The sequence below is a fragment of the Pristiophorus japonicus genome, chromosome 1 (genome assembly GCF_044704955.1).
Source record: "Pristiophorus japonicus isolate sPriJap1 chromosome 1, sPriJap1.hap1, whole genome shotgun sequence".
Classification (NCBI taxonomy): domain Eukaryota; kingdom Metazoa; phylum Chordata; class Chondrichthyes; family Pristiophoridae; genus Pristiophorus; species Pristiophorus japonicus.
This window is the reverse complement of record NC_091977.1, coordinates 307,501,134-307,528,646: the sequence shown is the minus strand read 5'-3', so window position 1 is coordinate 307,528,646 and position 27,513 is coordinate 307,501,134. Positions and strand designations below refer to the sequence as shown.

Below are 27,513 nucleotides of genomic sequence, written 5' to 3'. Positions count from 1 at the left end.
GGTCTGGGAAGGTTGCAGTCTTCCCTGTGTGAAAGCAGCAGATGTCCTTCGAGGGTGCGCTCGAGCAGCTTTGGGCCTGGAAGGGCTGGCTGGAGACTGGTCAACACCCTCCCGGGAGGGTTCAGTCTGACTTGGCTCGGACGAGACCATGCGTGGAGGCACAGATCTGGGGTCAGGAATGCAGCGAGCCGAAGGGAGCGCATCATCCGCATCCTGGCCCGAGGAGCCTGAATAACTCACCAGGGGTGACACAATACCATCACCACCAATTGGAGGGAGTTCAGGTCGGTGCTGTGGCGCCAAACGATAGGGTCCCCTGTGGCCTGTGGTGGATCCAGCCGCAAAAGCAACACTAAGGTCTTGGGGGGCATCCAGCTGAGACTGCATGGGAGTAGCCACAGTCTGAAAGCCACCAGATATGACAGCACTTAGACGCTCCGTCGACTCTTGCAGAGCCGCGGCCATTCTCTCTAAAGTAGCAGCGATACTCCCGTTCCCTCGCACATGTGCTGCAATGTCAGTTGCCACATCACTCTAAGGGTGAATTTCCCATGGGAATAACGCCCCAAATAAGACTGCAAACTTTCAGGTTTGAAGGGATAATATTGGATTGAAGGGAGTATTGCAAAGGGGATGGAGTATAAAAGCAGGGAAGACTTGTTACAGCTGTACAGAGTATTGGTGAGGCCACACCTGGAATACTGCGTGCAGTTTTGGTTTCCATATTTATGAAAGGATATACTTGCTTTGGAGTTCAGAGAAGGTTCACTAGGTTGATTCCGGGGATGAGGTGGCTGACTTATGAGGAAAGGTTGAGTAGGTTGGGCCTCTACTCTTTGGAATTCAGAAGAATGAGAGCTGATCTTATCGAAACGTATAAGATTATGAGGGGGCTTGACAAGGTGGATGCAGAGAGGATGTTTCCACTGGTGGGGGAGCCTAGAACTAGAGGGCATGATCTCAGAATAAGGGGCCGTCCATTTAGAACTGAGATGAGGAGAAATTTCTTCTCTCAGAGGATTGTGAATCTGTGGAATTCACTGCCTCAGAAAGCTGTGGAAGCTGGGGCATTAAATAAATTAAAGACAGAAATAGACAGTTTCGTAAATGATAAGGGGATAAGGGGTTATGGGGAACGGGCAGGGAAGTGGAGTTGAGTCCATGATCAGATCAGCTATGATCCTATGGAATGATGGAGTAAGCTCGAGGGGCCGAATGGCCTACTCCTGCTCCTATTTCTTATGTTCTTATGAGACTGGAACACTTTTTTGTTGTCAAAAAGCTGAATTTGGATCCAATGGCCGCCACAAACTTTGCGGCGCTAATTGGGGAAACAAGGCCTCAACACCACAAGCTTTCTGGCTGCACTACCTTGCCTATCCTCGTGAGGCTGTTGAATTTCTTCTAGCACAGAAGTCACTTCCTCTACATTGTGCTAGAGGCATTGACTCTGTCTGCTGTCTCCTGCCATTTTGTTATCCCAAAGATGTAGAGATCCTGCAGCCTTGGTGGGGAAAGACAACATTCCTCCTGCATTCGACTTCCTGAAGCATCATTGCTGCTGCCCCTGCTACCTCTTCCAGAGCTGGCTGCCATCCTTTGGCTGAAATTAAAACTGGCAACTTCCAGGCAGCCCGAAACAACTTGATATCATAGAAAATGTTGCCACAGGGCGAGATTAGCCACAAAAGATTCTACTGAAGGTCAAGGTCAACCATCAAAGATAATCTTGAAGATCAAAGTTGATATTGTCCTTACTATACAATATAAATGTACACGAGGCCCATACTTGAGAGAAGGTCACTCTGTGACCAGTTACTTGATTACCAAGACCTCAAGTGATGAAGGTGGGTGGAGCTTCCCCTTTTATACCTGAAAGTCCATGTTAGGAGTGTCTCCCACAAGTTCGCCCCTTGTGGTCAGTGTTCTCAAGGTGTACAATTAAAGTCAGCTTTGACATGGGTTACAATGATAGTTGAATACATGACATCACCTCCCCCCCCCAAAGTCTTATGAGGGATCACAGGTTAAGTCTCTCTGGTGGTTTACGCTCCTTTGCAGAGCGCCTGAGTTAGGGCTCCGGTTGTTGGGCGCTGGCCTGAGTGTCTGCTGTTTGCGGTGCCTCAGGCCTGTCCAGACTGCCCACAGTGACTGAGCTCTCCTCCACTTGGTTCCGGTGTTCAGTCACCTGTGGTGGAGAAAACTCTATGTCGTGTTCTTCCTCTGCTTCTTCTATGGGGTTGCTGAACCTCCTTTTTGTTTGATCCACGTGTTTACGGCAGATTTGTCCATTGGTAAGTTTAACTACCAAAACCCTATTCCCCTCTTTGGCAATCACAGTGCCTGCAAGCCATTTGGGCCCTGCAGCGTAATTAAGGACAAAAACAGGGTCATTGACATCAATACATCGCGCCCTCGCATTCCTGTCATGGTAGTCACATTGTGACTAATGCCTGCTCTCAACAATTTCTTTCATAGTAGGGTGCATAAGGGATAACCTGGTTTTGAACGTCCTTTTCATTAGCAGCTCTGCGGGTGGAACCCCTGTGAACGAGTGTGGTCGGGACCTATTGGCCAACAGGAAGTGTGATAAGTGGCTTTGTAGGGAACCCCCTTGGATTCTGAGCATCCCCTGTTTGATTATCTGCACTGCTCGTTCCACCTGACCGTTTGAGGCCGGCTTGAACGGTGCCGTTCTGACATGGTTGATTCCATTGCTTGCCATGAAAACCTGGAATTCAGTGTTTGTGAAGCACGGGCCATTGTCGCTGACCAAGACATCCGGTAGACCATGGGCGGCGAACATTTCCCGTAGACTTTCTACCGTGGCAGAGGATGTGCTTGAATTTAAAATGGCACACTCAATCCATTTGGAAAAGTCGTCTACTACAATCAAAAACATTTTTCCCATGAAAGGACCTGCGTAGTCCGCATGGATGCGTGACCATGGCTTGGTGGGCCAGGACCAGGGGCTAAGGAGGGCTTCCCTGGGGGCGTTGCCCAGCTGAGCGCACGTGTTGCACCTGTGAACACAAAGTTCCAGGTCTACATCTATCCCTGGCCACCAAACGTGTGACCTGGCAATTGCCTTCATCATGACAATGCCTGGGTGCTCATTGTGAAGTTCTCTGATAAGCACCTCTCTGCCCATCTGGGGCATGACTGCTCAGTTTCCCCACAGTAGGCAATCGACCTGAATCGAGAGTTCATCCTTGTGCCTATGAAACGGTTTAACTTCCTCAGGGCATGCCCCGTACGTGGCTGCCCAGTCCCCATTCAGGACACATTTCTTAACTAAAGACAGTAGCGGGTCTTTATTTGTTCAGACTTTAATCTGACGGGCTGTCACAGGTGAGCCTTCGCTTTACAAATAAGAATTAGGAACAGGAGTAGGCCATCTAGCCCCTCGAGCATGCTCCGCCATTCAACAAGATCATGGCTGATCTGGCCGTGGACTCAGCTCCACTTACCCGCCCGCACCCCATAACCCTTAATTTTCTTATTGGTTAAAAATCTATCTATCTGTGATTTGAATACATTCAATGAGCTAGCCTCAACTACTTCCTTGGGCAGAGAATTCCACAGATTCATAACTCTCTGGGAGAAGAAATTTCTCTCAACTCGGTTTTAAATTGGCTCCCCCGTATTTTGAGGCTGTGCTCCCTAGTTCTAGTCCCCCCGACCAGTGGAAACAGCCTCTCTGCCTCTATCTTGTCTATCCCTTTCATTATTTTAAATGTTTCTATAAGATCACCCTCATCCTTCTGAACTCCAACGAGTAAAGACCCAGTCTACTCAATCTATCATCCTAAGGTAACCCCCTCATCTCCGGAATCAGCCGCGTAAATCGTCTCTGTACTTCCTCCAAAGCTAGTATATCCTTCCTTAAGTAAGGTGACCAAAACTACATGCAGAACTCCAGGTGCGGCCTCACCAATACCCTGTAAAGTTGCAGCAGGACCTCCCTGCTTTTGCACTCCATCCCTCTCGCAATGAAGGCCAACATTCCATTCGCCTTCCTGATTATATGCTGCACCTGCAAACTAACTTTTTGGGATTCATGCATAAGGACCCCCAGGTCCCTCTGCACCGCAGCATGTTGTAATTTCTCCCCATTCAAATAATATTCCCTTTTGCTGTTTTCTTTTCCAAGGTGGATGACCTCACAGTTTCCGACATTGTATTCCATCTGCCAAACCTTAGCCCATTCGCTTAACCTATCTAAATCTCTTTGCAGCCTCTCTGTGTCCTCTACACAACCCGCTTTCCCACTAATCTTTGTGTCATCTGCAAATTTTGTTACACTACACTCTGTCCCCTCTTCCAGGTCATCGAAGTGTATTGTAAATAGTTGTTGTCCCAGCACCGATCCCTGTGGCACACCACTAACCACCGATTTCCAACCCAAAAAGGACCCATTTATCCCGACTCTCTGCTTTCTGTTAGCCAGCCAATTCTCGATCCATGCTAATACAGTTCCTCTGACTCCGCGTACCTTTATCTTCTGCAGTAACCTTTTGTGTGGCACCTTATCGAATGCCTTTTGGAAATCTAAATACACCACATCCATCGGTACACCTCTATCCACCATGCTCGTTATATCCTCAAAGAATTCCAGTAAATTAGTTAAACATGATTTCCCCTTCATGAGTCCATGCTGTTTCTGCTTGATTGCACTATTCCTATCTAGATGTCCCGCTATTTCTTCCTTAATGATAGCTTCAAGCATTTTCTCCACTACAGATGTTAAACTAATCGGCCTATAGTTACCTGCCTTTTGTCTGCCCCCTTTTTAAACAGAGGCGTTACATTAGCTGCTTTCCAATCCGCTGGTACCTCCCCAGAGTCCAGAGAATTTTGGTAGATTATAAAGAATGCATCTGCTATAACTTCCGCCATCTCTTTTAATACCCTGGGATGCATTTCATCAGGACCAGGGGACTTGTCTATCTTGAGTCCCATTAGCCTGTCCAGCACTACCCCCCTAGTGATAGTGATTATCTCAAGGTCCTCCCTTCCCACATTCCCGTGAGCAGCAATTTTTGGCATGGTTTTTGTGTCTTCCACTGTGAAAACCGAAGCAAAATAAGTGTTTAAGGTCTCAGCCATTTCCACATTTCCCATTATTAAATCCCCCTTCTCATCTTCTAAGGGACTTTAGTCACTCTTTTCCGTTTTATATATCGGTAAAAGCTTTTACTATCTGTTTTTATGATTTTATGTTTTGCGCAAGTTTACTTTCGTAATCTATCTTTCCTTTCTTTATCGCTTTCTTAGTCTTTCTTTGCTGTCGTTTAACATTTTCCCAATCATCTCGTTTCCCACTAACCTTGGCCACTTTATACGCATTGGTTTTTAATTTGATACTCTCCTTTATTTCCTTGGTTATCCACGGCTGGTTATCCCTTCTCTTACCGCCCTTCTTTTTCACTGGAATATATTTTTGTTGAGCACTATGAAAGAGCTCCTTAAAAGTCCTCCACTGTTCCTCAATTGTACCACTGTTTAGTCTGTGTTTCCAGTCTACTTTAGCCAACTCTGCCCTCATCCCACTGTAGTCCCCTTTGTTTAAGCATAGTTCGTTCATTTGAGACATTACTTCCTCACCCTCAATCTGTATTACAAATTCAACCATACTGTGATCACTCATTCCAAGAGGATCTTTTACTAGGAGATCGTTTATTATTCCTGTCTCATTACACAGGACCAGATCTAAGATAGCTTGCTCCCTTGTAGGTTCTGTAACATACTGTTCTAAGAAACAATCCCGTATGCATTCTATGAATTCCTCCTCAAGGCTACCCCGTGCGATTTGATTTGACCAATCGATATGTAGGTTAAAATCCCCCATGATTACTGCCGTTCCTTTTTCATATGCCTCCATTATTCCCTTTATTATTGTCCGCCCCACCGTGAAGTTATTATTTGGGGGCCTATAAACTACACCCACCTGTGACTTTTTCCCCTTACTATCTCTAATCTCCACCCACAATGATTCAACATTTTGTTCATTAGAGCCAATATCGTCTCTTACAACTGCCCTGATATCATCCTTTATTAACAGAGCTACCCCACCTCCTTTTCCTTCTTGCCTATCTTTCCGAATTGTAAGATACCCCTGTATGTTTAATTCCCAGTCTTGGCCACCCTGCAACCACGTTTCTGTAATGTCCACCAAATCATACCCATTTGTAATGATTTGTGCCGTCAACTTATTTACTTTATTTCGAATGTTGCGTGCGTTTAGGTAGAGTGTTTTTATACTAGTTTTTAAACCATGATTTTTAGTTTTGACCCCTCCTGCAGCCCCTTTATATTCATACATATTGTCCCTTCCTATCACCTTGTGGTTCACACTTACCCCAGTGCTACTCTGCTCTGTTGCCTCCTGCCTTTTGCATTCTTTCTTGGGGTCCTGTTCATCTGAGCTCTCACCCACTCTAACTAGCTCAGAGCCCTCTCCTGGGTTCCGAATACTCCTCACATTGAGGCACCGAGCTTTCATGCTTGCCTTTTTATTACACTTTGACCCTTTAGAATTTTGCTGTACAGTGGCCCTTTTTGTTTTTTGCCTTGGGTTTCTCTGCCCTCCACTTTTACTCATCTCCTTTCTGTCTTTTGCTTCTGTCTCCATTTTGTTCCCCTCTGTCTCCCTGCACTGGTTCCCATCCCCCTGCCATATTAGTTTAACTCCTCCCCTTCGGACATTGGTTCTGGTCTTGCCTAGGTGAAGACCGTCCGGTTTGTACTGGTCCCATCTCCCCCAGAACCTGTTCCAGTGCCCCAGGAATTTGAATCCCTCCCTGCAGCACCACTGCTCAAGCCACGTATTCATTTGAGCTATCCTGCGATTCCTACTCTGACTAGCACGTGGCACTGGTAGCAATCCCGAGATTACTACTTTTGAGGTCCTACTTTTTAATTTAGCTCCTAGCTCCTTAAATTCTTCTCGTAGGACCTCATTCCTTTTTTTACCCATATCGTTGGTACCAATGTGCACCACGACAACTGGCTGTTCACCCTCCCTTTTCAGAATGTCCTGCACCCGCTCCGAAACATCCTTGACCCTTGCACCAGGGAGGCAACATACCATCCTGGAGTCTCGGTTGCGGCCGCAGAAATGCCTATCTATTCCCCTTACAATTGAATCCCCTATCACTATCACTTTCCCACTCTTTTTCCTGCCCTCCTGTGCAGCAGTGCCAGCCATGGTGCCATGAACTTGGCTGCTGCTGCCCTCCCCTGATGAGTCATCCCCGTCAACAGTACTCAAAGCGGTGTATCTGTTTTGCAGGGGGATGACCGCAGAGGACCCCTGCACTACCTTCCTTGCACTGCTCTTCCTGCTGGCCTTCCATTCCCTATCTGGCTGTGTAACCTTTACCTGCGGTAAGACCAACTCACTAAACGTGCTACTCACATCATTCTCAGCATCGTGGATGCTCCAGAATGAATCCACCCTCAGCTCCAATGCCGCAACGCGGGCCGTCAGGAGCTGGAGGCGGATACACTTCCCGCACACGTAGTCGTCAGGGACACCGGAAGTGTCCCTCAGTTCCCACATGATACAGGAGGAGCATATCGTGTGACCGAGCTCTCCTGCCATGACTTAACCCTTAGATACACTTAAATTGGCAACAACAATGCGAAAGTTTATTCACTGTTATAGAGGAGAAAAAACAAAAACTACTCACCAATCACCAGCCAATCACTTACCCCCTTGGCTGTGACATCACCTTTCTATTTCTTTCTACTTCTTTTTTGCCTTCTCCCTGTAGCTGCACAAGCACACCTCTCCACGCACCTCCCGACCTTTTATAGGTCTCACCAATGGACTCACGCTGCTCCCGGCTCAGCAACACCTCTCCACGCACCTCCCGACCTTTTCTAGGCCTCACCAATGGACTCACGCTGCTCCCGGCTCAGCGACACCTCTTACAAAGCTTCAACAGCCATGACAATCTCAGCATCATGCTCAGTTGCCCCCTCAGTGGTGGCTAGTGGGAGCCTGCTGAGTGCATCGGCGCAGTTTTCAGTGCCCGGTCTGTGCCGAATTGTGTAGTCATAGGCGGCTAACGTGAGTGCCCACCTCTGTATGCGGGCCGATGCAGTCGCATTTATGGCCTTGTTGTCAGCCAAAAGGGACGTTAGGTGTTTGTGATCTGTCTCCAGCTCAAATTTTCTGCCAAACAGGTACTGGTGCATTTTTTTTACTGCATATACACATGCTAGCGCTTCCTTTTCTACCATCCCGTAGCCCCTTTCTGCCTGGGACAGACTTCTGGAGGCATAAGCTACAAGCTATAACTGACCATTGGCATTCACATGCTGCAACACACACCTGACCCCATAGGACGATGCAACGCACGTTAAAACAAGTTTCTTACACGGGTCATATAACGTTAACAGTTTGTTGGAGCATAACAAATTGCATGCTCTTTCCTGGCTGTCCCCGCAGACCCAATTGCGCCTTTTGAGTAGGAGCACATGTAGCGGCTCTAACAGCGAGCTCAATTTGCAAAGAAAGTTACCAAAATAGTTCAGGAGCCCCAGAAACAAACGCAGTTCCATCGTGTTACGGAGTCTGAGTGCTCTCTGGATCGCTTCCGTTTTGGACACAGTAGGTCTGATCCCATTTGCTGCAACCCTCCTCCCCAGGAATTCTACCTCTGGAGCTAAGAAGACGCACTTCATCTTTTTCAGTCGCAGCCCTACCCGGTCCAGTCTGCGTAGTACCTCCTCCAGGTTGTGGAGGTGTTCTTCAGTATCGCGACCCGTGATGAGGATATCGTCTTGAAAAACCACCGTCCTTGGAATCGACTTGAGACAGCTTTCCATATTTCACTGAAAGATCGCGGCGGCCGAACGAATCAAAAAACGGATATCCGTTATACTCAAACAACCCCTTGTGTGTCGTGATGGTGGTCAGCTTCTTCGACTCACTCGCCAGCTCCTGGGTCATGTAAGCTGAGGTCAGGTCCAATTTTGAAAAAAGTTTGCCACCGGATAGCATCGCAAAGAGGTCCTCCACTCTCGGTAACGGGTACTGGTCTTGGAGTGACACCCAATTGATGGTGGCCTTGTAATCACCACATATCCTGACCGACCCATCCGCCTTGAGCACCGGCACGATCGGGCTCGCCCAGTCACTGAATTCGACTGGCGAGATGATGCCTTTCCTCAGCAGGCGGTCTAATTCGCATTCTATCTTTTCCCGCATCACGTACGGCACCGCTCTGGCCTTGTGGTGTACTGGCCTGGCGTCCGGGTTTATATGAATCACTACCTTGGCCCCCATGAAAGTGCCGATGCCGGGTTGACATAATGAGTTAAATTTGTCCAGGACCTGTGAGCATGATATTCGCTCCACAGAAAAAATTGCATTGACATCACCCCATTTCCAGCAAGCCAACTCCTCCCCAGTAGTGCGGGACCGTCCTCCTGGACAATCCAGAGTGGCAACCTGTTCTCCGAATTTTTGTGGGTCACGACTACCGTGGCGCTGCCTAGCACCGGAATGATCTCCTTTGTATATGTCCGTAGCTGTGCGTCAATCGGCAATAATTTTGGCCGCCTGGCCTTGTATACCCACAACCTTTCGAACTGTTTGATACTCATCAGGGACTGGCTGACCCCCGTGTCTAGCTCCATTGATACTGGGATGCCATTGAGGAGCACTTTCATCATTATCGGTGGCGTCCTAGTATATGTGCTCCACATGAACTCGCTGAACTGCAGCTTCCAGCGATTTCCCCCAGTATTCATTTGGCCTCGTAGGGCTTACATCGGGCCCGTCCTCCTCGTACATCAACCTGGCTGCAGGCTTCCTGCACATACGCGCCAAGTGACCGCTGACGTTGCAGTTTCTGCAGGTATATTGCTGATACCTGCAAGCTCTGGCTGGGTGTTTGCCTCCACACCTCCAGCATGAGCTGGAGGCCCCGTTGTTGGAAACAAAAGCTCCATTATCAGTCGATTGTCTCTGTCTCTGTAACTGTCCTTAAGCGCACCATTAACAGGTTTTGATGGCCCCATTACTGGCCACATTGTCCATTGCGATGACATGAATCGCCATTCAGCTAGTCATTGTCTCTGTGGAATTCCCCCTTTGGGTTCGACTACATGCTGCAGCATGTTCGATTGCCCTTGTCTGCCTGGAGAACTGTGTGCCGCGTTAACAATGTTGACTCCCTGCTCGTTTGCCGCATTTGAGCCAAGATTTTTGTCATACATCATTCTGGTCTCTTACTCCCGATATAAATGTTTGGGCAATCAGAGCCGCCGCTTCCAAGGTCAAGTCTTTGGTCTCAATCAGTTTCCTGAAAACCCCAGCGTGCCCGACGCCCTCAATAAAAAAGTCTTGCATCATCTCCATTCTACATGCATCTGGGAACTTACATAGGCTCGCCAGTCGCCAGAGATCTGCCATGAAGTCTGGAACGCTTTACCCTTCTCGCCGTCGGTGCGTGTAAAACCGGTGTCTCGTCATGTGCATGCTGCTCGCCGGTTTAAGGTGTTCCCCGATCAACTTACTGAGCTCTTCGAACGTCTTGTCCACCGGCTTCTCTGGCACTAGAAGGTCCTTCATCAGGGAGTACGTTCTGGATCCACAAACCGTCAGGAGATGAGCCCTGCATTTGTTGGCTGAATCCTGTCCCAACCATTCCTTAGAGACAAAACTTTGCTGTAGTCTCTCAATAAAGTCGTCCCAATCATCACCAACACAGTACCTCTCTTCTGTGCTGCTAGTGGCCATGCTCGTGTGGTTTAAATCCCAGTTTCTCGTCGCCAATGATATGTCCTTACTATACAATATAAATGCACACGAGGCCCATACTTGAGAGAAGGTCACTCTGTGACCAGTTACCTTTATTACCAAGACCTCAAGTGATGAAGGTGGGTGGAGCTTCCCCTTTTATACCTGAAAGTCTCCCACAAGTTCACCTCTTGTGGTCAGTGTTCTCAAGGTGTACAACTTAGGTCAGCTTATGGGTTACAATGATAGTTGAATACATGATAAAAGTCAATCAAAGTATCAGGTTCTAGTCACCAAGCCAGCCTTCAAGGTGCTGCAGGCCTTTAGATCTTAAATTTCTCCCACCAAATGGTGTGTGCCCAATCAAATGCACTGTAAACTCCTGGTGCACAGTCACATGTTGCAAATTAACCACCTCACCAAATACAGGTGCAGCAATCACTTTTGGTGCACTCCCACTGCAGTTGTATACAAGTACAGTCTCTAAAGGAATATCAGGGCCAATATTACAGTGTCCAGAATTGGTCTTAGGGCCATCAGGCTGCAGTGGGTTGAATTGCACTTGTAGACAGGGTGGAGGGTAGTTTGGATCAGCCACTGACCAATGAAGGAGAGCGGTCCATATTCAGAGTTAGGGAGCAGGGTGGTGGTTCCAGCAGCTGTTAGGCAAGTACTAAATCAGCAGAGCCACCATTGGAGTCAAAACTAGAAAATACATTGGATCCAGAGAGCTGAAAGGAACAGAAGGTCGACTAGTCAACAGAATTTGATTCTGGCATTTAGCAGAGTAACACTAACTGAAGAAATCTTGTGCACTATCAGCAAATGTTTTCCACAGCTAAACAAAATGAACTGATACTTTAGGGCAAGCCAGATAGTAGCGTTGATCACATGGGAATGTCAAGACATCAGGTCATCATGTGATTTAATCCCAGTTGTTCATGGCCTAGAAGTGGTTCACTCCAGCAGTATGTGAGAGATACAAAAAGAAAAATGGGTAACTTGCGTCATGTGACGAACAGGAAAATGTATTAGAACTACCGTCAATGGGACCAAAAATTGTTAATAATAATGATGAGTCACTACCAGATGTTCAATTCTCATTACAAATAGGAGTGACAGAGGAACTTTGTCTCACAAGTCTTACAAAAAGGCAATCAAACATCTTCTAGTAGTCAGGGCCGGATTAAGGACCTGATGGGCCTGGGACAAACTGATCAAAATGGGCCTATAATTGACCCTTCATCAGAACAAAGGGCCTACAGATAAGTTTGTTCATGTTCATTACATTATGTATATGATTCTGATTCTGAGTATGAAAACATAGGCCAGTATATTCAACAATGAAAGCATATATTCTGTATCAAGTAGGTATATATTCTGGTTCTGGTAACATTGCTATACTAGATTCCTATACATATATGCAAATTTCTCTCAATAACATGTGAAATAAAACAGGCTAGTACATATTCTGTTCTGCATATATTAGTGTATATAGGTACTTCTGTATATAGGTATAAACAAGTGAATCTATCTTCCTCAGTCTTGTTTTTCCTCTCTTATTGTCTATTCTATTCAGCCTATTTGGGAGGTATTATATTCTTTTTCCTATATATATTTGGTGGGCCTATGTTCTTTGGTGGGCCTGGGATTGTAGCCCCATCCGCTCCATGGTTAATCCGCCCCTGCTAGAAGTGACCACTTAAATCACAAGGATTCTTTTAAATTGTTTTTACATATCTGCAAAATGCTAAAAGTCAACATTAAGCATCTTTCCATGAAGTCAAAAACTTTTTCAGCTAATCGAAATTGTTTTAACATCTCACCACATGAGGCATTTTGAGCAAGATTATATTCAAGCAACTTTGATCATGAGTATCTGTAGCACCAGCATAGCAACCAAACTGCAAGAGTAACATTGTTGCATCATTTCGACCTAAAAAAAAGAAATGTTTCGTTATGACAACTCCATGATGAAAAGGAACTCGTCTTCTGAAGCATTAGTCATTGTACAATGTTGATAAATGTATTTTGCTCACCAATGTGTTTGACAGAATTACCCGATAAGTAATTGTGAGAGTAATTTTTAAATCAAAGTATCCTCCCATAACATCACCACAAATCCAAATCACCATGGTAAATAATATTTGAAATATTTTGCTATCTGTGATGTCCTGAAGTCACATTATCTTTGTGGACATTCCCTTTCCTGCTCTAAAGTGAGCTTCCTAGTGACCTCTTCACTTTGTTTTACTCAAAGAAAGCAGTGAAGTACAAAAAGATCAAAATGTTGATTCAGGCTATAAAATTAACAAGCAAGACTGGAGATTAAAGAGGCGATTCAGTGTCAGCTGTCGCTCAGTGGGTAGCACTCTCGCCTCTGAGTCAGAAGGTTGTGGGTTCAAGTCCCACACCAGGGACTTGAGCACAAAAGAAATCTCTACTGATACTCCAGTGCAATGCTGAGGGAGTGCTGCACTGTCGAAGGTGCCGTCTTTCAGATGAGACGTTAAACCGAGGCCCAGTCTGCTCTCTCAAGTGGACGTAAAAGATCCCGTGGCACTATTTTGAAGACAAGCAGGGGAGTTATCCCCGGTGTTCTGGCCAATATTTATCGCTCAATCAACAAAACAAAAAGATTATCTGGTCATTATCACATTGCTGTTTGTGGGAGCTTGCTTGTGCACAATTGTGGCATTTTCCACATTACAACAGTGACTACACTCCAAAAGTACTTAATTGGCTGTAAAGTACTTTGAGACGTCCATTGGTCATGAAAGGCGCTATATAAAGCCAAGTCTTTCTTTCTATAAAATTAACAACCAAAACTAGAAATTAAAGGGCTGATTCAGACTATAAAATTAACAAGTAAAACTAGAGATTAGAGGATAGATTTTCCAACTGTAGATGTGAAAAGTGTTTCCTGATTTCACTCCTGAATGGCCTAGCTCTAATTTTAAGAGTATGTTCCCTTGTTCTTGATTCCTCACCATTCCATACAAATGTGTTAAAAAAGATATAAAGAATTTTATACGAGTGTATTAAGCATCCATGCAGGAACAGTAAAGGACAGAAAATCTACCAATTTATTTTTCTTCTCACAGATATTAGATCCCTGAAACAGCTTCCTGGCAAAGGCAGTCAATGTTGATCAACTCTTTCAGCAAAGATGAAAAAATCTATTTTGCAATAGGGTTGAAGATTAAGGATATATAAAGACATATATCAAATATTCTGTAGACATATGGCTGCTGTGTTGCTGGAGCTGAGGAGGGAAGGAAAAAGAGCTATCTGAGGAGAAAGCAGGTCAGGGCTTAATAATAGAGATATATTGGGCCAGATTTTGCTTGAGCAGAACATCGTGCAATGTACCCTGTTAGGTAGACTTGTTCGTGTATGTTTAGGTTTAAAAAAAAATTGCCCACAAAGTTGCTGGAAGTACAATCCGATAAAGGCGCAACAAAGGCAACAGGGCATCTGAGATCTTGGTGAACAACAGGACAAACAGTGTAATGAATGAGATTAAAGGACTGAGAAATAAACAGAAAAAGGACTAAAAAGGAGAGTTAATTAGACTGGGCGAATTAATGTCAATACAGGTACAGTGTAAGAAAATGGGCTTTTGAGGGTTAGAGGGATTAAACATTGCAAGAGTTAAATGGCACCAGTTTTGTTAGAACTGCTCTTCTGCAGAATCCACAGCTTTCAGACAGCAGGTGCTGGTTACATCATGGATGGCCTTGTTTATAGCTGAATCGCCCTTGTTTTTGCTAGAAAGGCTAGGGAAAAGAACTAGAGCGGCTTCAAGCTGTCTCAGTCTTATCTCATATCTGGTTCTTGTATATGGGAAAGTATGTCACCAAAGCATAAATTCCTTTTAACTAATTTTCAGTATTCAGCTTTGCTAGACTGTATTTTAATACTAAGATTGCCAGTTTATAGTTTATAGTAAGTTAGTATAGTTTTATTAATTGGTCTTATTCCTGTTAGAATTAAGTTAAAGCATGTTAAAAACCAGATTCTAATTAAAACCCATCGTCATCAAGGTCCTGGGTTATATCATCACCATGGAAACAGAAAAAGCTTGAGCTAACGCTCAGATAAGGGAGACCCAAGGCCTGTGCTGGCCATAGACCTTGCCGGGCTCCTGATTGGGTAGAATGTGGGGTTGGAAAGATACAGGATCGGATAGATCTTTCTGTAGTTCCGGCTCTTGGGGTATATCCTAGTGGATTTGGGTCATTCTCAGTGTAGAAGGGTCAGGAAGGGAACTGATCTGGGCAGGTATACACCTGTATGTGAGGAGAAGGAATGAGAAATGAGCCATGCCTATGACCCAAAGGTCAGTTATTACGGGTAACACGGAATCAGCTTCAAATCTTTGAACAGACAGACCTAAGGGACTCAATTTTTTTCTTAAAACAGAAAGAAAAAAAGAGATAAAGAAAGATTGGATTGAGAGAGAAAAAAAAGAGACAGAAAGGAAAAGAAAAAAGTAAAATGTTTTAAATTTCCAACAACAATTCACAATCTGAAGTAATGAGACCAGCATGTTTAAATTCTGGGCAAGAGAAATTGATTGGCGGTCACGAACAATAATCACATTGTTAAAAGGGTACTTACACTGTTAGTTACTAGACTTAACTTCCTGTGGCAAGTTTAATGGGCAATTAATGTGCAAATACAGCAACTTCATGAAAATTATGAGGAGGTTAAGCATGAGATGCTGTTTTTGCGAATCACACGGCAGAGTGACACAAGTCATCTAGCAACTTGTGCCAATTCACAAGATATCTCTTCCTCTCTACAAGTTGTTGGCCGATTTGCGCATTAATGATGGTGTGCGTCATTCACACGCCCTCATTTTTTCAGCAAAGTTTGGTCGATCAATATTCTGGAGTTTTGTTTCAATTGCCTTTAAAATGAGAGAATACTTTTGCATAACTTGGGCCTGAGTTTCCTCTGGAGGTTGTTTCAACATTAGCAGATCCCCAGAAAAATGGTGAAACAGTTGAAAACAATTGTCTACGCTGTTTCTTCAGAAGTTTTACCAATCTTCCACTGAAGTTATGGCAGGCTGGAAAAACCCTGTGGAAATTCAGGGCTCCCTTCTTCAGGAGATCAAATAGATGGAGTAGTCCATGATGGGATAGATTCTACATGTTCTGTGCTTGATAGATGAAAGGGCCTCTTATTCAATTAAAAAAAATATTTTATCACCATTGACAGGATACATATTAGGGAAGGTCGTGGTACATATACTTCCACGCAGTATGCAAATACTTGGGAGGTGTACATAGAACCATAGGTACATAAGAAACAGAATTTGGACATTCAGCCCCTCGGGCCTGCTCTGTCATTCATATTAGATCATGGCTGATCTCCAGCTCAACTCTCGCCTTTGCTCCATATCCCTTGATACCCGTACCCAACAAAAACCTATCTGTCGTAGTCTTGAAAGCTCCAATCATTCCACCATCGACAATCTTTTTTGGGGGGAGAATTCCAAATTTCAACCATGCTTTGTGTGAAAAAGTGCAACCTGATTTTGCTCCTGAATGGCCTAGGGTGAGTAAAGCAATAATAGACAGGAACAATCTCCAAGCTCAGCAACCTATTGGAATTCACTACGCACAATCGTACATAGATCTCTATGATCTGAGTGCCCTTAGCTGAGTTCAAATTACATCACAAGAATCTAATTTGCATATTTTCTTGAGGCACCCACTTGCTCCTAATTGAAGTGAGCAGTTAAAATGGTAACCAGCACAATTACAGGAGGAAAGGGGTGGTAAAGCAAATTGATCGATTTTAATATCCCCCTCAGATTCCGCTCCCCCATCCTCAACAGTGGTGTTCCCCAGGGGTCGGTACTAGGACCACTATTTTTCTTAATTTATATCAATGACTTGGACTTGGGTGTACAAGGCACAATTTCAAAATTTGCAGATGACACAAAACTTGAAAGTATAGTGAACAGTGAGGAGGATAGTGATAGACTTCAAGAAGACATAGACAGGCTGGTGGAAAGGGTGCACACATGGCAGATGAAATTTACGCAGAAATGTGAGAAGTGATATATTTTGGTAGGAAGAATGAGGCGCGGCAATATAAACTAAAGGGTACAATTCTAAAAGAGGTGCATGAACACAGAGACCTTGTGGTATATGTGCACAAATCGTTGAAGGTGGCGGGGCAGATTGAGAAAGCAGTTAAGAAAGCATACAAAATCCTGGGCTTCATAATCAGAGGCATAGAATATAAAAACACGGAAGTTATGATGAACCTTTATAAAACACGGGTTTGGCCTCAACTGGAGTATTGTATCCAATTCTGGGCACCGCAGTTTAGGAAGGATGTGATGGCCTTAGCGAGGATGCGGAAAAGATTTACGAGAATGGTTCCAGGGATGAGGGACTTCAGTTATGCGGATGGACAGGAGAAACTAGGATTGTTCTCCTTAGAGCAGAGAAGGTTGAGAGGAGATTTGGCAGAGGTGCTCAAAGTCACAAGGTGACTAGCCAGAGCAGATAGAGAGAAACTGTTCCCATTGGCAGAAGGGTTGAGAGCCAGACAACACAGATTTAAGGTTACTGGCAAAAAAAACAAAGATAACATGAGGAAAAACTTTTTTACGCGAGTGGTTAGGATCTGGAATGCAATGCCTGAGAGGGTGGTGGAGGCAGATTCAACCGTGGCTTTCAAAAGGCAATTGGATAAGTACCTGAAGGAAAAATATTTGTAGAGCTACAGGGAAATGGTGGGGGAGTGGGACTAGCTGAAGTGCTCTTGCAGAGAGCCGGCATGGGCTCGACGGGCCGAATGGCTTCCTTCTAATGTAACCATTTTATGATTCTATGATAAAAGCTCACAGAAATCTACTGTGACAAATAGGGAGATTAGTCATATTCAAAATCATTACTAAAAAGTTGCTATATTTTTAATATCTATCTTTGAGATCTGGCTGGGCACTTTAAATGTTGTTTACTGCAATAGTCAGTAGAGCTGAAATATACATGTAGCCAGGCCTTTGCATTATTTTCCAGTTTTGATGAAAGTTCATCGACTTTATGTTAATTGTTTCTCTCTCCGTAGATGCTGCCTGATCTGCTGAGTATTTCCAGCATTTTATGTTTTTATTCCATTTTAACTCTAAGTGGTTGATGCAAGGCATGTTTGACTCATCCTCCAATTTTCCCTCCAAAGAAGCATCTTATCTAATAACCGTAAGCACAAATATACATCTCATCACTCCATGTAGAACAACCTTGGCACACCGATGTATTGCATTGACTAATCATTATTCAGTTTTACTCATCTTGAAAATTACCATAAAGTGCTGCCAGATACAATGGAGTTCTTTTCTTGTAATCCACAGCATGAATATTCACACCATTGTCGTGCAAGTACTGAAGAGCATTTATTGCATCATACTTAGCTGCAAAATGGAATGGGGTCTGCAGTTCGTCAAAAGTTCGTGCCTCAATATTCGCTGGAAATAAATGAATATAGACAGGTACCAAGTAAGAAAATGTGAAAAAAATTTGTTTCCCCAAAGTGGTCTTGATACACAAATATCACAACAGCCAAGTGTGCCATAAGCAGAGGTCATGTTGTCCCGATTGTTAATTATTGTTCAAACCCACATGTTCCAGTACCCATAACAGCGTGTAACAGACTGCCTAATGTGTAGGGTATTTTCACTCTTTAAAAGAAACTATCCTCATACAGGGACAGGCACCTTGTATTACTGGGCATGGAGATTTAGGGTGTGCTCGGCACCTAATACAGCCAGCTAGCAACTGAAGTGCTGGGAGTCTCCAGACAAACTATGCATAAAAATCATTAAGGCACCAGAAAATATATAATTTGGGGGCCTCACCATAATGTGACTGAGCAACACTCCAGTGGCCAAGCATCTGCTTGATACTGTTTTTCAGGAGAGGGAACCCAAAATAACCCTTTCATTTATCCGGGGCCAACCTTACCTGGCCCGCAAAGACCTATTTTTCAATAGGGGCTCTCTGCCTATTCGATTCACACAATTCCCCTGCCCTCATGGTGTTAGCATGAGCCCTGCATCTCTTCCTCCCATGCCACATAAAAAAAGCACCTTTCAGAAATTGTTGGTCACTTCCTAGAGAAGCAAATGACCATGAACAAATGTACATCAACATTGCATCTTAACTTTTCAACCAAACAATTAATTATTTTCAGGCCAAAAGGAGCAGGCAATGGGTCAATTGCACAGGTGTGTGATATGATATATGGAGATGCTTTCATTCAAAGTAGATAATTAAGTAATGTATCTCACTTCTTAATTCATAGCCTTTATATACTAACAGGCATCAATAAATAGTATATCCTGCGAGAAATTCAAAAATTCCCATTAAGGTTCATATGTCAAATAATAGTAATGCTTAGTAAATGTATGAAGATTGTTTCATTAGGCAGATTTATAGCTATTCTAAGTTTGAATGCTGATATTTTGAGGATGGTCGAAGCAAATGGCAATGAAATTTGCTAATTATTACAAACATTGGGCTGGATTTACCGCTAATTTGCGCCCTGTTTCGCGCCTTGGTGGGGCACAAAAAGATGCTCCTGGGCTTCAAACGGGGCATCCAGGATTTTGGGATCGGCCGGAAGTTTCGTCAATAGTTTTGCGGCGGACAAAATCTTATCACCCCGCCCTCCGTTTTGATCTACGGGATGACGTTAATCATCGTGCAAGGCTATGCTAACGCCCCAGGTGAAACACGCGGTCCTAGGGTGCAACAGGTACCATATTTAAAGGAAGGCTGGAGAATCTTAGATCGCAGTTGTCAGTGACTGCCACGGTTGCGTGCAGAAAGCTGTGTTAGTGCTACGAGTTAACCCTTTGTTTTCAAGATCAGTAAGAGATTTCAATGGGGCAATGCTAGTTAGGCAGCAAATCATGCTGGTTGCTATTGGCAGGCAGCTTCAAGCTGGAAGGCTTATTGTCCCTGGTTTGCAATGGAATCGAAGCGGTCACAGACGTTTGGGGAGGAGGCCTTACCCCCAACGAGTTTACAGGGAACATCGCTCATACCTGCACATTTCTAATGTGCAGTGGATTCAAAAGCTGCGCTTCAGAAAATAAGTGCCGACAGAGATATGCCAGCTCCTGCAGGCTGACCTACAAGCCTACCAGCTCCAACAGGACTGCACTGCCCGTCGAGGTGAAGGTGACTGCGGCGCTGGTATTCTATGTCTCCAGCTCGTTCCAGGCAGCAGCAGGGGACATATGCAGCATCTCGCAGCACGCCACACATTGCTGCATTCGCCAGGTGACAAGGGCACTGTACGTACGCAGGACGGACTTCATAAAGTTCCCAAAGAGCAGGGACAGCCAGAATGATAGGGCTATAGGTTTTGCATGATTTGCAAGCTTCCCCAAGGTTCAGGGTGCGATTGACTGTACGCGTGTCACCCTGCGAGCACCAACACAGAATGCAGAGGTCTTCCGAAACAGAAAGGGATGCCACTCCCTCAACGTTCAGCTGGTCTGCAACCACACTTACCGCATCCTCACAGTCAATGCCCGCAATCCAGGGGCGCACACATGATGCTTTCATCCTGCGTGAGAGCAGTGTGTCATGCATGTTTCAGTGACAAAGACAAGGTCAGAGCTGGCTGATTGGGGACAAAGTATACGGCCTGGCCACCTGGCTCATGACGCCCCTCAGGAACCCTGCCACAGAAGCCAAGCGACGCTATAATGACAGCCATGTAGCCACCCGTAACATCATTGGACAATTGGCATGCTGAAGCAGCGCTTCCGATTTCTAGACCGCTCTGGAGGCAGCCTTCAACATTCCCCTCAGCAGATCTCCGAGTTCATTGTGGTGTGCTGCATGCTACTCAACTTAGCCATCATGAGGGGACAGGAATTGCCAGTAGGGATTGCAGGACCACCTCAGGAGGAGGAGGAAGAGTCGTCTTGCGAGGAAGCCATACAAGCACCAAGACAACAGGAGAGGCAGCATGGAGATGTGGCCGCTGCAAGAGCCTTACATTGGCAGCTCATCATTGACCGGTTTGCTTGAATGAGGAAGGGGAGGTGTGAGCCTTGCCTCGCCATTCTATGCCGCCATGATCACCTCCACTGGGCAGGCCACATTGCCCGGATGCCAAACATGAGACTCCCAAATCAAGCGCTCTACTTGGAACTCCTTCACAGCAAACGAGCCAAAGGTAGGCAGAAGAAACATTACAAGGACCCTCAAAGCCTTCCTGATAAAGTGCAATTGACACCTGGGAGTCCTTGGTCAAAGACCGCCCTAAATGGAGGAAGTACATCTGGGAGGATGCTGATCACCTCAAGTCTCATCGCCAAGAGCATGCAGAAATCAAGTGCAGGCAGCGGAAAGAGCGTGCGGCAAACCTGTCCTACCCTCGCTTACCCTCAACGACTATCTGTCCCACCTGTGACAGGGATTGTGGTTCTCATATTGGGACTGTTCAGCCACCTAAGGACTCATTTTAAGAGTGGAAGCAAGTCTTCCTCGATTCCGAGGGACGGCCTATGATGATCATGATGATGCCTAATGTACAAATGATTGGTGTCTTGCGTCTCATTTGCACAATGTCAAAGATCAAAGAACAATTTTTACCAACATGTAATCCTCTCAATCTCTGCCCCTCACCCCATGTCCCCCCCCATCCCCACCATATTAGAATAGTTCATCACATATGGACACATGACTGCTTCCTGCAATTCACAAGATATTTGGAGCAAAATAACCTCATCCTGCAGTGCACAAAATGTTCTGAAAAGACTAATTGCATCCTGCAGTGGACAAAATGTCAAGGCTCCATGATGACTTCGAAGCCATTATTGCATTTTGGAGAGACTTTTCCCCCCTTCCCATGCCTGCTGCTCCTCTTCAATGAGGCCTCAGGGCTTACAACAAGGCTGATAGAGGGCTGCTATGTTGGGGGGGGTCAGACAATGGAGACCACATCTGAGGACACACTGGACCAGCTCCTGGCCTGGAAGGCCCAGCTGTTGACTGGGGCACCTCTTCTTCGGCGTTACCAGTCACCTAGCCTGCGGGATTCTACCCCAGCATTGCGTTGCTGTATGCCACTGGGACCAGGAGTCTCCAATTCCACAAACCCCATAAATTCTGCTTCGTCCCCTGAGTAGCTTAATCCAGAGTGTTAAACTGGTGGGCTCAGATGATCCGCCGGATTAGTGTCCACCATTGCCTCATCTTTATATCTCGCAATGCAGTGGATTCAGTAGTGCGATCCATGTACATAACCTCACTTCCCGAGGGGGGCTCAGCATCGCCCCCAGCAATTGTCCGACCTGGCACTCCGATAAGGGCAGAGACCGTCTTCTCAACGTCCATTAGAGGAAGAGTTTAAGGCGGACCCCCACCTGTCCGCAGCTGCTCCCTTCGATTGTAAAGAGAAAAATAGGAATGGTTCAAAAAGGGTCTCTCGACTGTTGGGCCACATATGCCAATCACAGTAGAATAGGTGATACTGTGTTTGTGTTATATAAGCTTCATTTCAATCTGTTGCGATGTTGCATGTGCTTTGTCAGTATGTATTCGCTGGTTTTACGCATCTACTATGGGAAATGTATGTGAATTTTCAGAAAGTGATAGCAGGTGGAGTTCATTGACAGGGAAGAATTTAATGCAAGAAATAATGTGGATAGATCATTTAAAGCCAATGGTTGCCGATGTAAGCCTTCATCTTTGTTACGCATTGTCAAAGGCACCCCCCTTGAGTGTTGAGAGGAACCAGACAAATCATAAATAATAGTATATGAGATTAATCTAATAAGAAATGGAGGCATGCAAAGATAAAAATGGCATTCACCCTGACGACCCACGTGAGGTTGCTGAGATATCTTCGGCACTATGTACCAGTCCTGGGCACAGTGTCTGCAGCAGAGACCTCCTCTGCAATGTCCCTCCATATGCATTTAAACACAGGAGGGTGTGGTCTGGCTCCCTCTGCAAGATGGAATGTGGGCCATCTCCTCTCCACCGCACTCACTAAGACCTTACTAGCCTCCCGGCTGAAGCGCGCTGCCATCCCTCCTGATCCTCCATCTCAGCAGAAGTGGGCCAGTTTAAATGCGCATGCACGCAGGAAGTTGCCGTGTCCTGCATTTGCGTTTGAGACCAGAAAAGAAAGCATGAGGGAACAAAAAACCAATATGCATGTGCAAAATGGCCTCCTCCTTCACCGCCGAAAGTTTCGGCTCCGCGCACAAAGTCGGGTGTGAAACGCCTGACTTTATGCCAACACTCCTCCAGATGACTTTTTGGCCGAAAATACATAAGGATGCAAACTATTTCTAGATGCAAATCTTTGCGCTCCGCCCCAATTTGCACCCCAAAATGGTAAAAGTTGGAAGTCCAGCCCATTATATTTTCAGCAAACATTGGCTGGACTCAATGGGAACTGCCAAAAGAAAGTTTTGATAAATAGAAAATGCTCTTCCCAGCAGCAACTAGGAATAGATTGATGGTTATATGGATAATTGTAATTAAATATTCTATGGAACACAATTGTTCCTCTGCAGCTAGCATCATTAAATCATCAGCTGCGGAAATCAACAGGCAATGTTTGAGTAATGGAGGTATGTTGTAGATAAATATTGTGGTGTTTTGCTCAGTTGTATTTGGGTACCAAGGAGAAGATTGCAGAGCCTCTCTTCAAGTGATTAAATTGGTGAGGTAAAACCTATGGCAAGCAAATTGCATATGGTCTGTAGTGGAATGTTGTTGATAGAACAAATGTTCTTTTTTGGATTCCATGCAACCTTGCATTCTTAAAGTTTTCTCTTGCTAATCAATAAAGGTTTGTTCCTGCTTCATCAAGCTACTGGATCATTTATATCACTGTGTTGACCAGAAGCACCCAGATTTAATGCTAACATTGGTTGCCTTGCATGTTATTATTTTAATTGGGCTTGGTACAGTTGATGCAACAGGTTGTCCAACTAGTTATAAGAACATAAGAGGGTTGAGTTTCTGCTTTAGGTGCAATCAGGAAATTGCACCAAAAGAATGAATTTGATGAAATTGCACTGGCTAGGTTACACTTCAAGCTTCCGCTAAAATTAATTTGCAATACCACAAACGTAAAATCTTCCATGAACCAGCACAATCGGGCAGCATAATAGAATGTAATCGCTTGTTTTTTCTTTCCATTAAAACGTATTTCTAGATATACTGAGGAGTGATAACTTGGTGCAGTTTTAATAATACAGCTGAAAATGGGTTTATCACCAAGAATAAGTATTTTTAATAAGGATGTCCAGTCTTCCACTTGTGAGTAATTTATTTTAAAATCACTGAGAATGACTTCAAAAAAACAATACTGAACCATTTATTGGTATACACTAGTTTCCTAGTAAATTAAAAAAAAATTAATATCAAACTTTTAAAACGTGCCGACTAGTGCCTGTGCGTCTAAGAAAATGAGCACCATTTAAAGGGCCTTCCCAAAACAGCGCAATTGGCGGAATCTTGCAATTTCAACATGGGGGCACGGCCAGTCTTGAGGGCAGGGCCTGATTCAGCCAAATAGAATCTTGACCCAGCAGAAAAGATCACGGAAAACACAAGAGTTCGTGATTTTGGGCATAACTCACACTTAAAAGTCCCCTATCTTTTGCACTGATTTGGTGAATTCTGCCCAGATTGCGCTGATATAACTAGCAGAAACCTGACCCCAAAAACTTTTAAGGATTGGAAAATGCCTTAAAGGCCTTCCCTTTTTGATAGTTATTCCCACCTACCTAGCTCTGACTATTGTCTAGAAATCACTATTGGTGCTAATCAAAGGTTCCTTGAGCACTGCAAAAACTTTTTGAACACTACAAAGCATGCCCTTTAACCCCTGCTTTTGCTGTTTTACAGAAGTGATAAATTGGGCACTGTAGCACACACATGGTGGGCTGTCCAAAAGAACAGCAAGAATGATAATGAGCCACAGCATTTGACAGTCCTTGAAATCCCTGCACTAGCAATGGGAAGAGGATAATGCTATAATATTGCTATGCTATGAAGGCTGTTACACAAAGTAAAACAAGCTTTGATGACCAGGCACTAGAAGTGTTTCTGTAGAGGGTGAGGGAAAGAAGGAATACCATTCATGGTGGGGTGGCCATCCTCACCAGAAGTACCTGGAAAGATATTTGGAAAAAAATGCCAAACATGAAAAACCTGGCAAGGTAAGCCACAAAGTAGACATGCAAGAAAGTCTGCCATGATAAATTTGAAAGTTGAAGCATGTTAACTAGCAAGAGGGAGTTAAACAGTGCACTACCTTCATGAGAGAACCAGGGCAATGCTTAGCATGAAAGGGGAAAATTCTGTATGGGAACAATATGAGAAAAGTGATCCATTAGTGGCATTAAATTGAAAGAATAAGCTTATAATGTTTTGAAGAATCGTAGTAAGCCTGAGGGGATTGGAGAGTTTCAGAGACCAGCAAAGGATGACCAAAAAATTGATAAAAAGGGAAAAAATAGAATGAGAAAAAATTAGCAAGAAATATAGGCCCAAACTTGATGGAAGCCAAGGCCCGCCCAAGTGCCACCCAATCGCCGCCGTGAGACCAGGCGGTACTTTGCCAGGAAGATCCCTCTAAAAGTAATGGCAATACCGCCCAGTGGCCCAATAACAGCTTATGCCGTCAATCTGGGAGGCAGCGGGCGGGAGCTCCCAATCTCGGCAGCAAATACGTTCCTCGCCAAAGTGCCGCCGAGGATTGAGTCGGGCCCAGGGAGGAGTGCGGGGGGCAGAGAGACACTGAAAAATAAAAATATTCACAATTTAAAAAATCATAACACCTTCAGGGGACCTCATACAAGTAAAAGCCTGAAAGAAAGAAAATTAAAAAATGTTCTCTAACTTTTTTGCAGGTCTTCTTACTTACCATCGGGGTTAGACCTGCCTCCACACAGCGATCCTTCCCCCTGCTGCCGCCGACTCCCACCGATTCCTGCCTGCACCAATATGGCAGCTCGGCGGGCGGCAGATCATTTACGCGACTTGGCCGCCAGAGGCCGTCAGCGGGCGGTTCCTGGCGGTACTCCCCTCCCGCCGGATGCAGACCTGGATGAATCTGTTATCGAGGGGAGAGCGGCTAAAAAACCCAGCAGCAATGGGCGGTAATGCCACCAATTTCGGGCCCATAAAAACAGAGTGTAAGAGCTTCTACAAGTATGTAAAAAAGAAGAGAGTAGCAAAAGTCAACATTGGCTCCTTAGAGGCGGAGACAGGAGAAATTATTACGGGGAATAAGGAAATGGCAGAAACATTAAACAAATATTTTGTATTTGTCTTCACATTAGAAGACGCAAAAAGCATACCTAAAATGCTAGGGAACCAAGGGTCTAATGAGGGTGAGGAATTTAATGTAATAAGTAGAGAAAAAGTACTAGAGAAACTAATGAGGATTCTAAAAGAGGTGGCAGCAGATAGTGGTTTTGATCTTTCGACATTCCCTAAATTCTAGAGCTGTCCCAGTGGATTGGAAAGTAGCAAATGTAACACTGCTATTCAAGAAAGGAGGGAGAGAGAAAACAGGGAACCTCAGGCCAGTTAACCTGACATCAGTCATCGGGAAAATGCTGGAATCCATTGTTAAGGAAGTGGTATCAGGGCACTTAGAATATTATAGCTTGATTAGGCAGAGTCAACATGGTTTTATGAGAGGGAAATCATGTTTGACAAATTTATTAGTTTTTTGAGGATGTAACTAGCAGGGTAGATAAAGGGGAATTAGCGGATGTAGTATATTTGGATTTCCAAAAGGCATTCGATAAGGTGCCACATACAAGATAAGGGTTCATGGGATTGGAGGTTATGTATAGAAATAAGCATATATAGAGGATTGGTTAACGGGCAGAAAAGAGAGCAGGGATAAACAAATCTTTTTCAGGTTGGCAGGCTGTAACTAGTTGGGTGCCGCAAGAAACAGTGCTCGGGCCTCAGCTATTTACAATCTATATTAATTACCTAGATGAAGGGACCGAGTATAATGTATCCAGGTTTGCTGATGATACAAAGCTAAGTGGGACAGTAAACTGTGAGGAGAACACAAAGAGTCTGCAAAGGGATATAGATAGACTAAATGAGTGGGCAGTAAGGTGGCAGATGGCGTATAATGTAGGGAAATGTGAGGTTATTCACTTTGGTAGGAAGAATAGAAAAACAAAATATTTTTAATTGGTGAGAAACGTTTAAATGTTGGTGTTCAAAGAGATTTGGGTGTCCTCATGCAAGAAACTAAAAGCTAGCCTGCAGGTACAGCAAGCAATAAGGAAGGCAAATGGCATGTTGTCCTTTATTGCAAGGGGGCTGGAGTATAAGAGAAAGGAAGTCTTGCTACAATTGTGCAGGGCTTTGTTGAGACCACACCTGGAGTACTGTGCAGTTTTGGTCTCCTTATCTAAGAAAGGATATACTTGCCTTGGAGACGGTGCAACGAAGGTTCACTAGATTGATTCTTGGGAGGAGAGGGCTGTCTTATGATGAGAGATTGTGTAGAATGACCTATACTCTCTGGAGTTTAGAAGAATGAGAGGTGATCGCATTGAAACATACACGATTCTGAAGGGGATTGACGGTAGATGCTGAGAGGTTATTTCCCCTGGCTGGAGGGACTAGAGCACAGTCTCAGGATAAAGGGTAGGCTATTTAAGACAGAGCTGAGGAGGAATTTCTTCACTCAGAGGGTTATGAATGTTTGGAATT

At 44.7% G+C, this 27,513-nt stretch overlaps 1 protein-coding gene across 2 annotated transcripts in view; it reads right to left on the bottom strand.

Annotated features, from left to right (window-relative positions):
• Positions 1-12,532: 12,532 nt before the first annotated feature.
• The window catches only part of LOC139253160 (ankyrin repeat, PH and SEC7 domain containing protein secG-like), a 117,126-nt gene continuing 102,145 nt past the window's right edge, over positions 12,533-27,513 (bottom strand). For both annotated transcript variants that reach the window (XM_070873465.1, XM_070873487.1), the window contains 2 exons: positions 18,087-18,248; positions 12,533-12,692 (listed from right to left, as the gene is read on the bottom strand). In XM_070873465.1, coding sequence (XP_070729566.1) covers positions 12,571-12,692; positions 18,087-18,248 — 284 coding nt within the window. In that variant the 3' untranslated portion in view covers positions 12,533-12,570. The remainder of the gene's footprint in view (positions 12,693-18,086; positions 18,249-27,513) is intronic.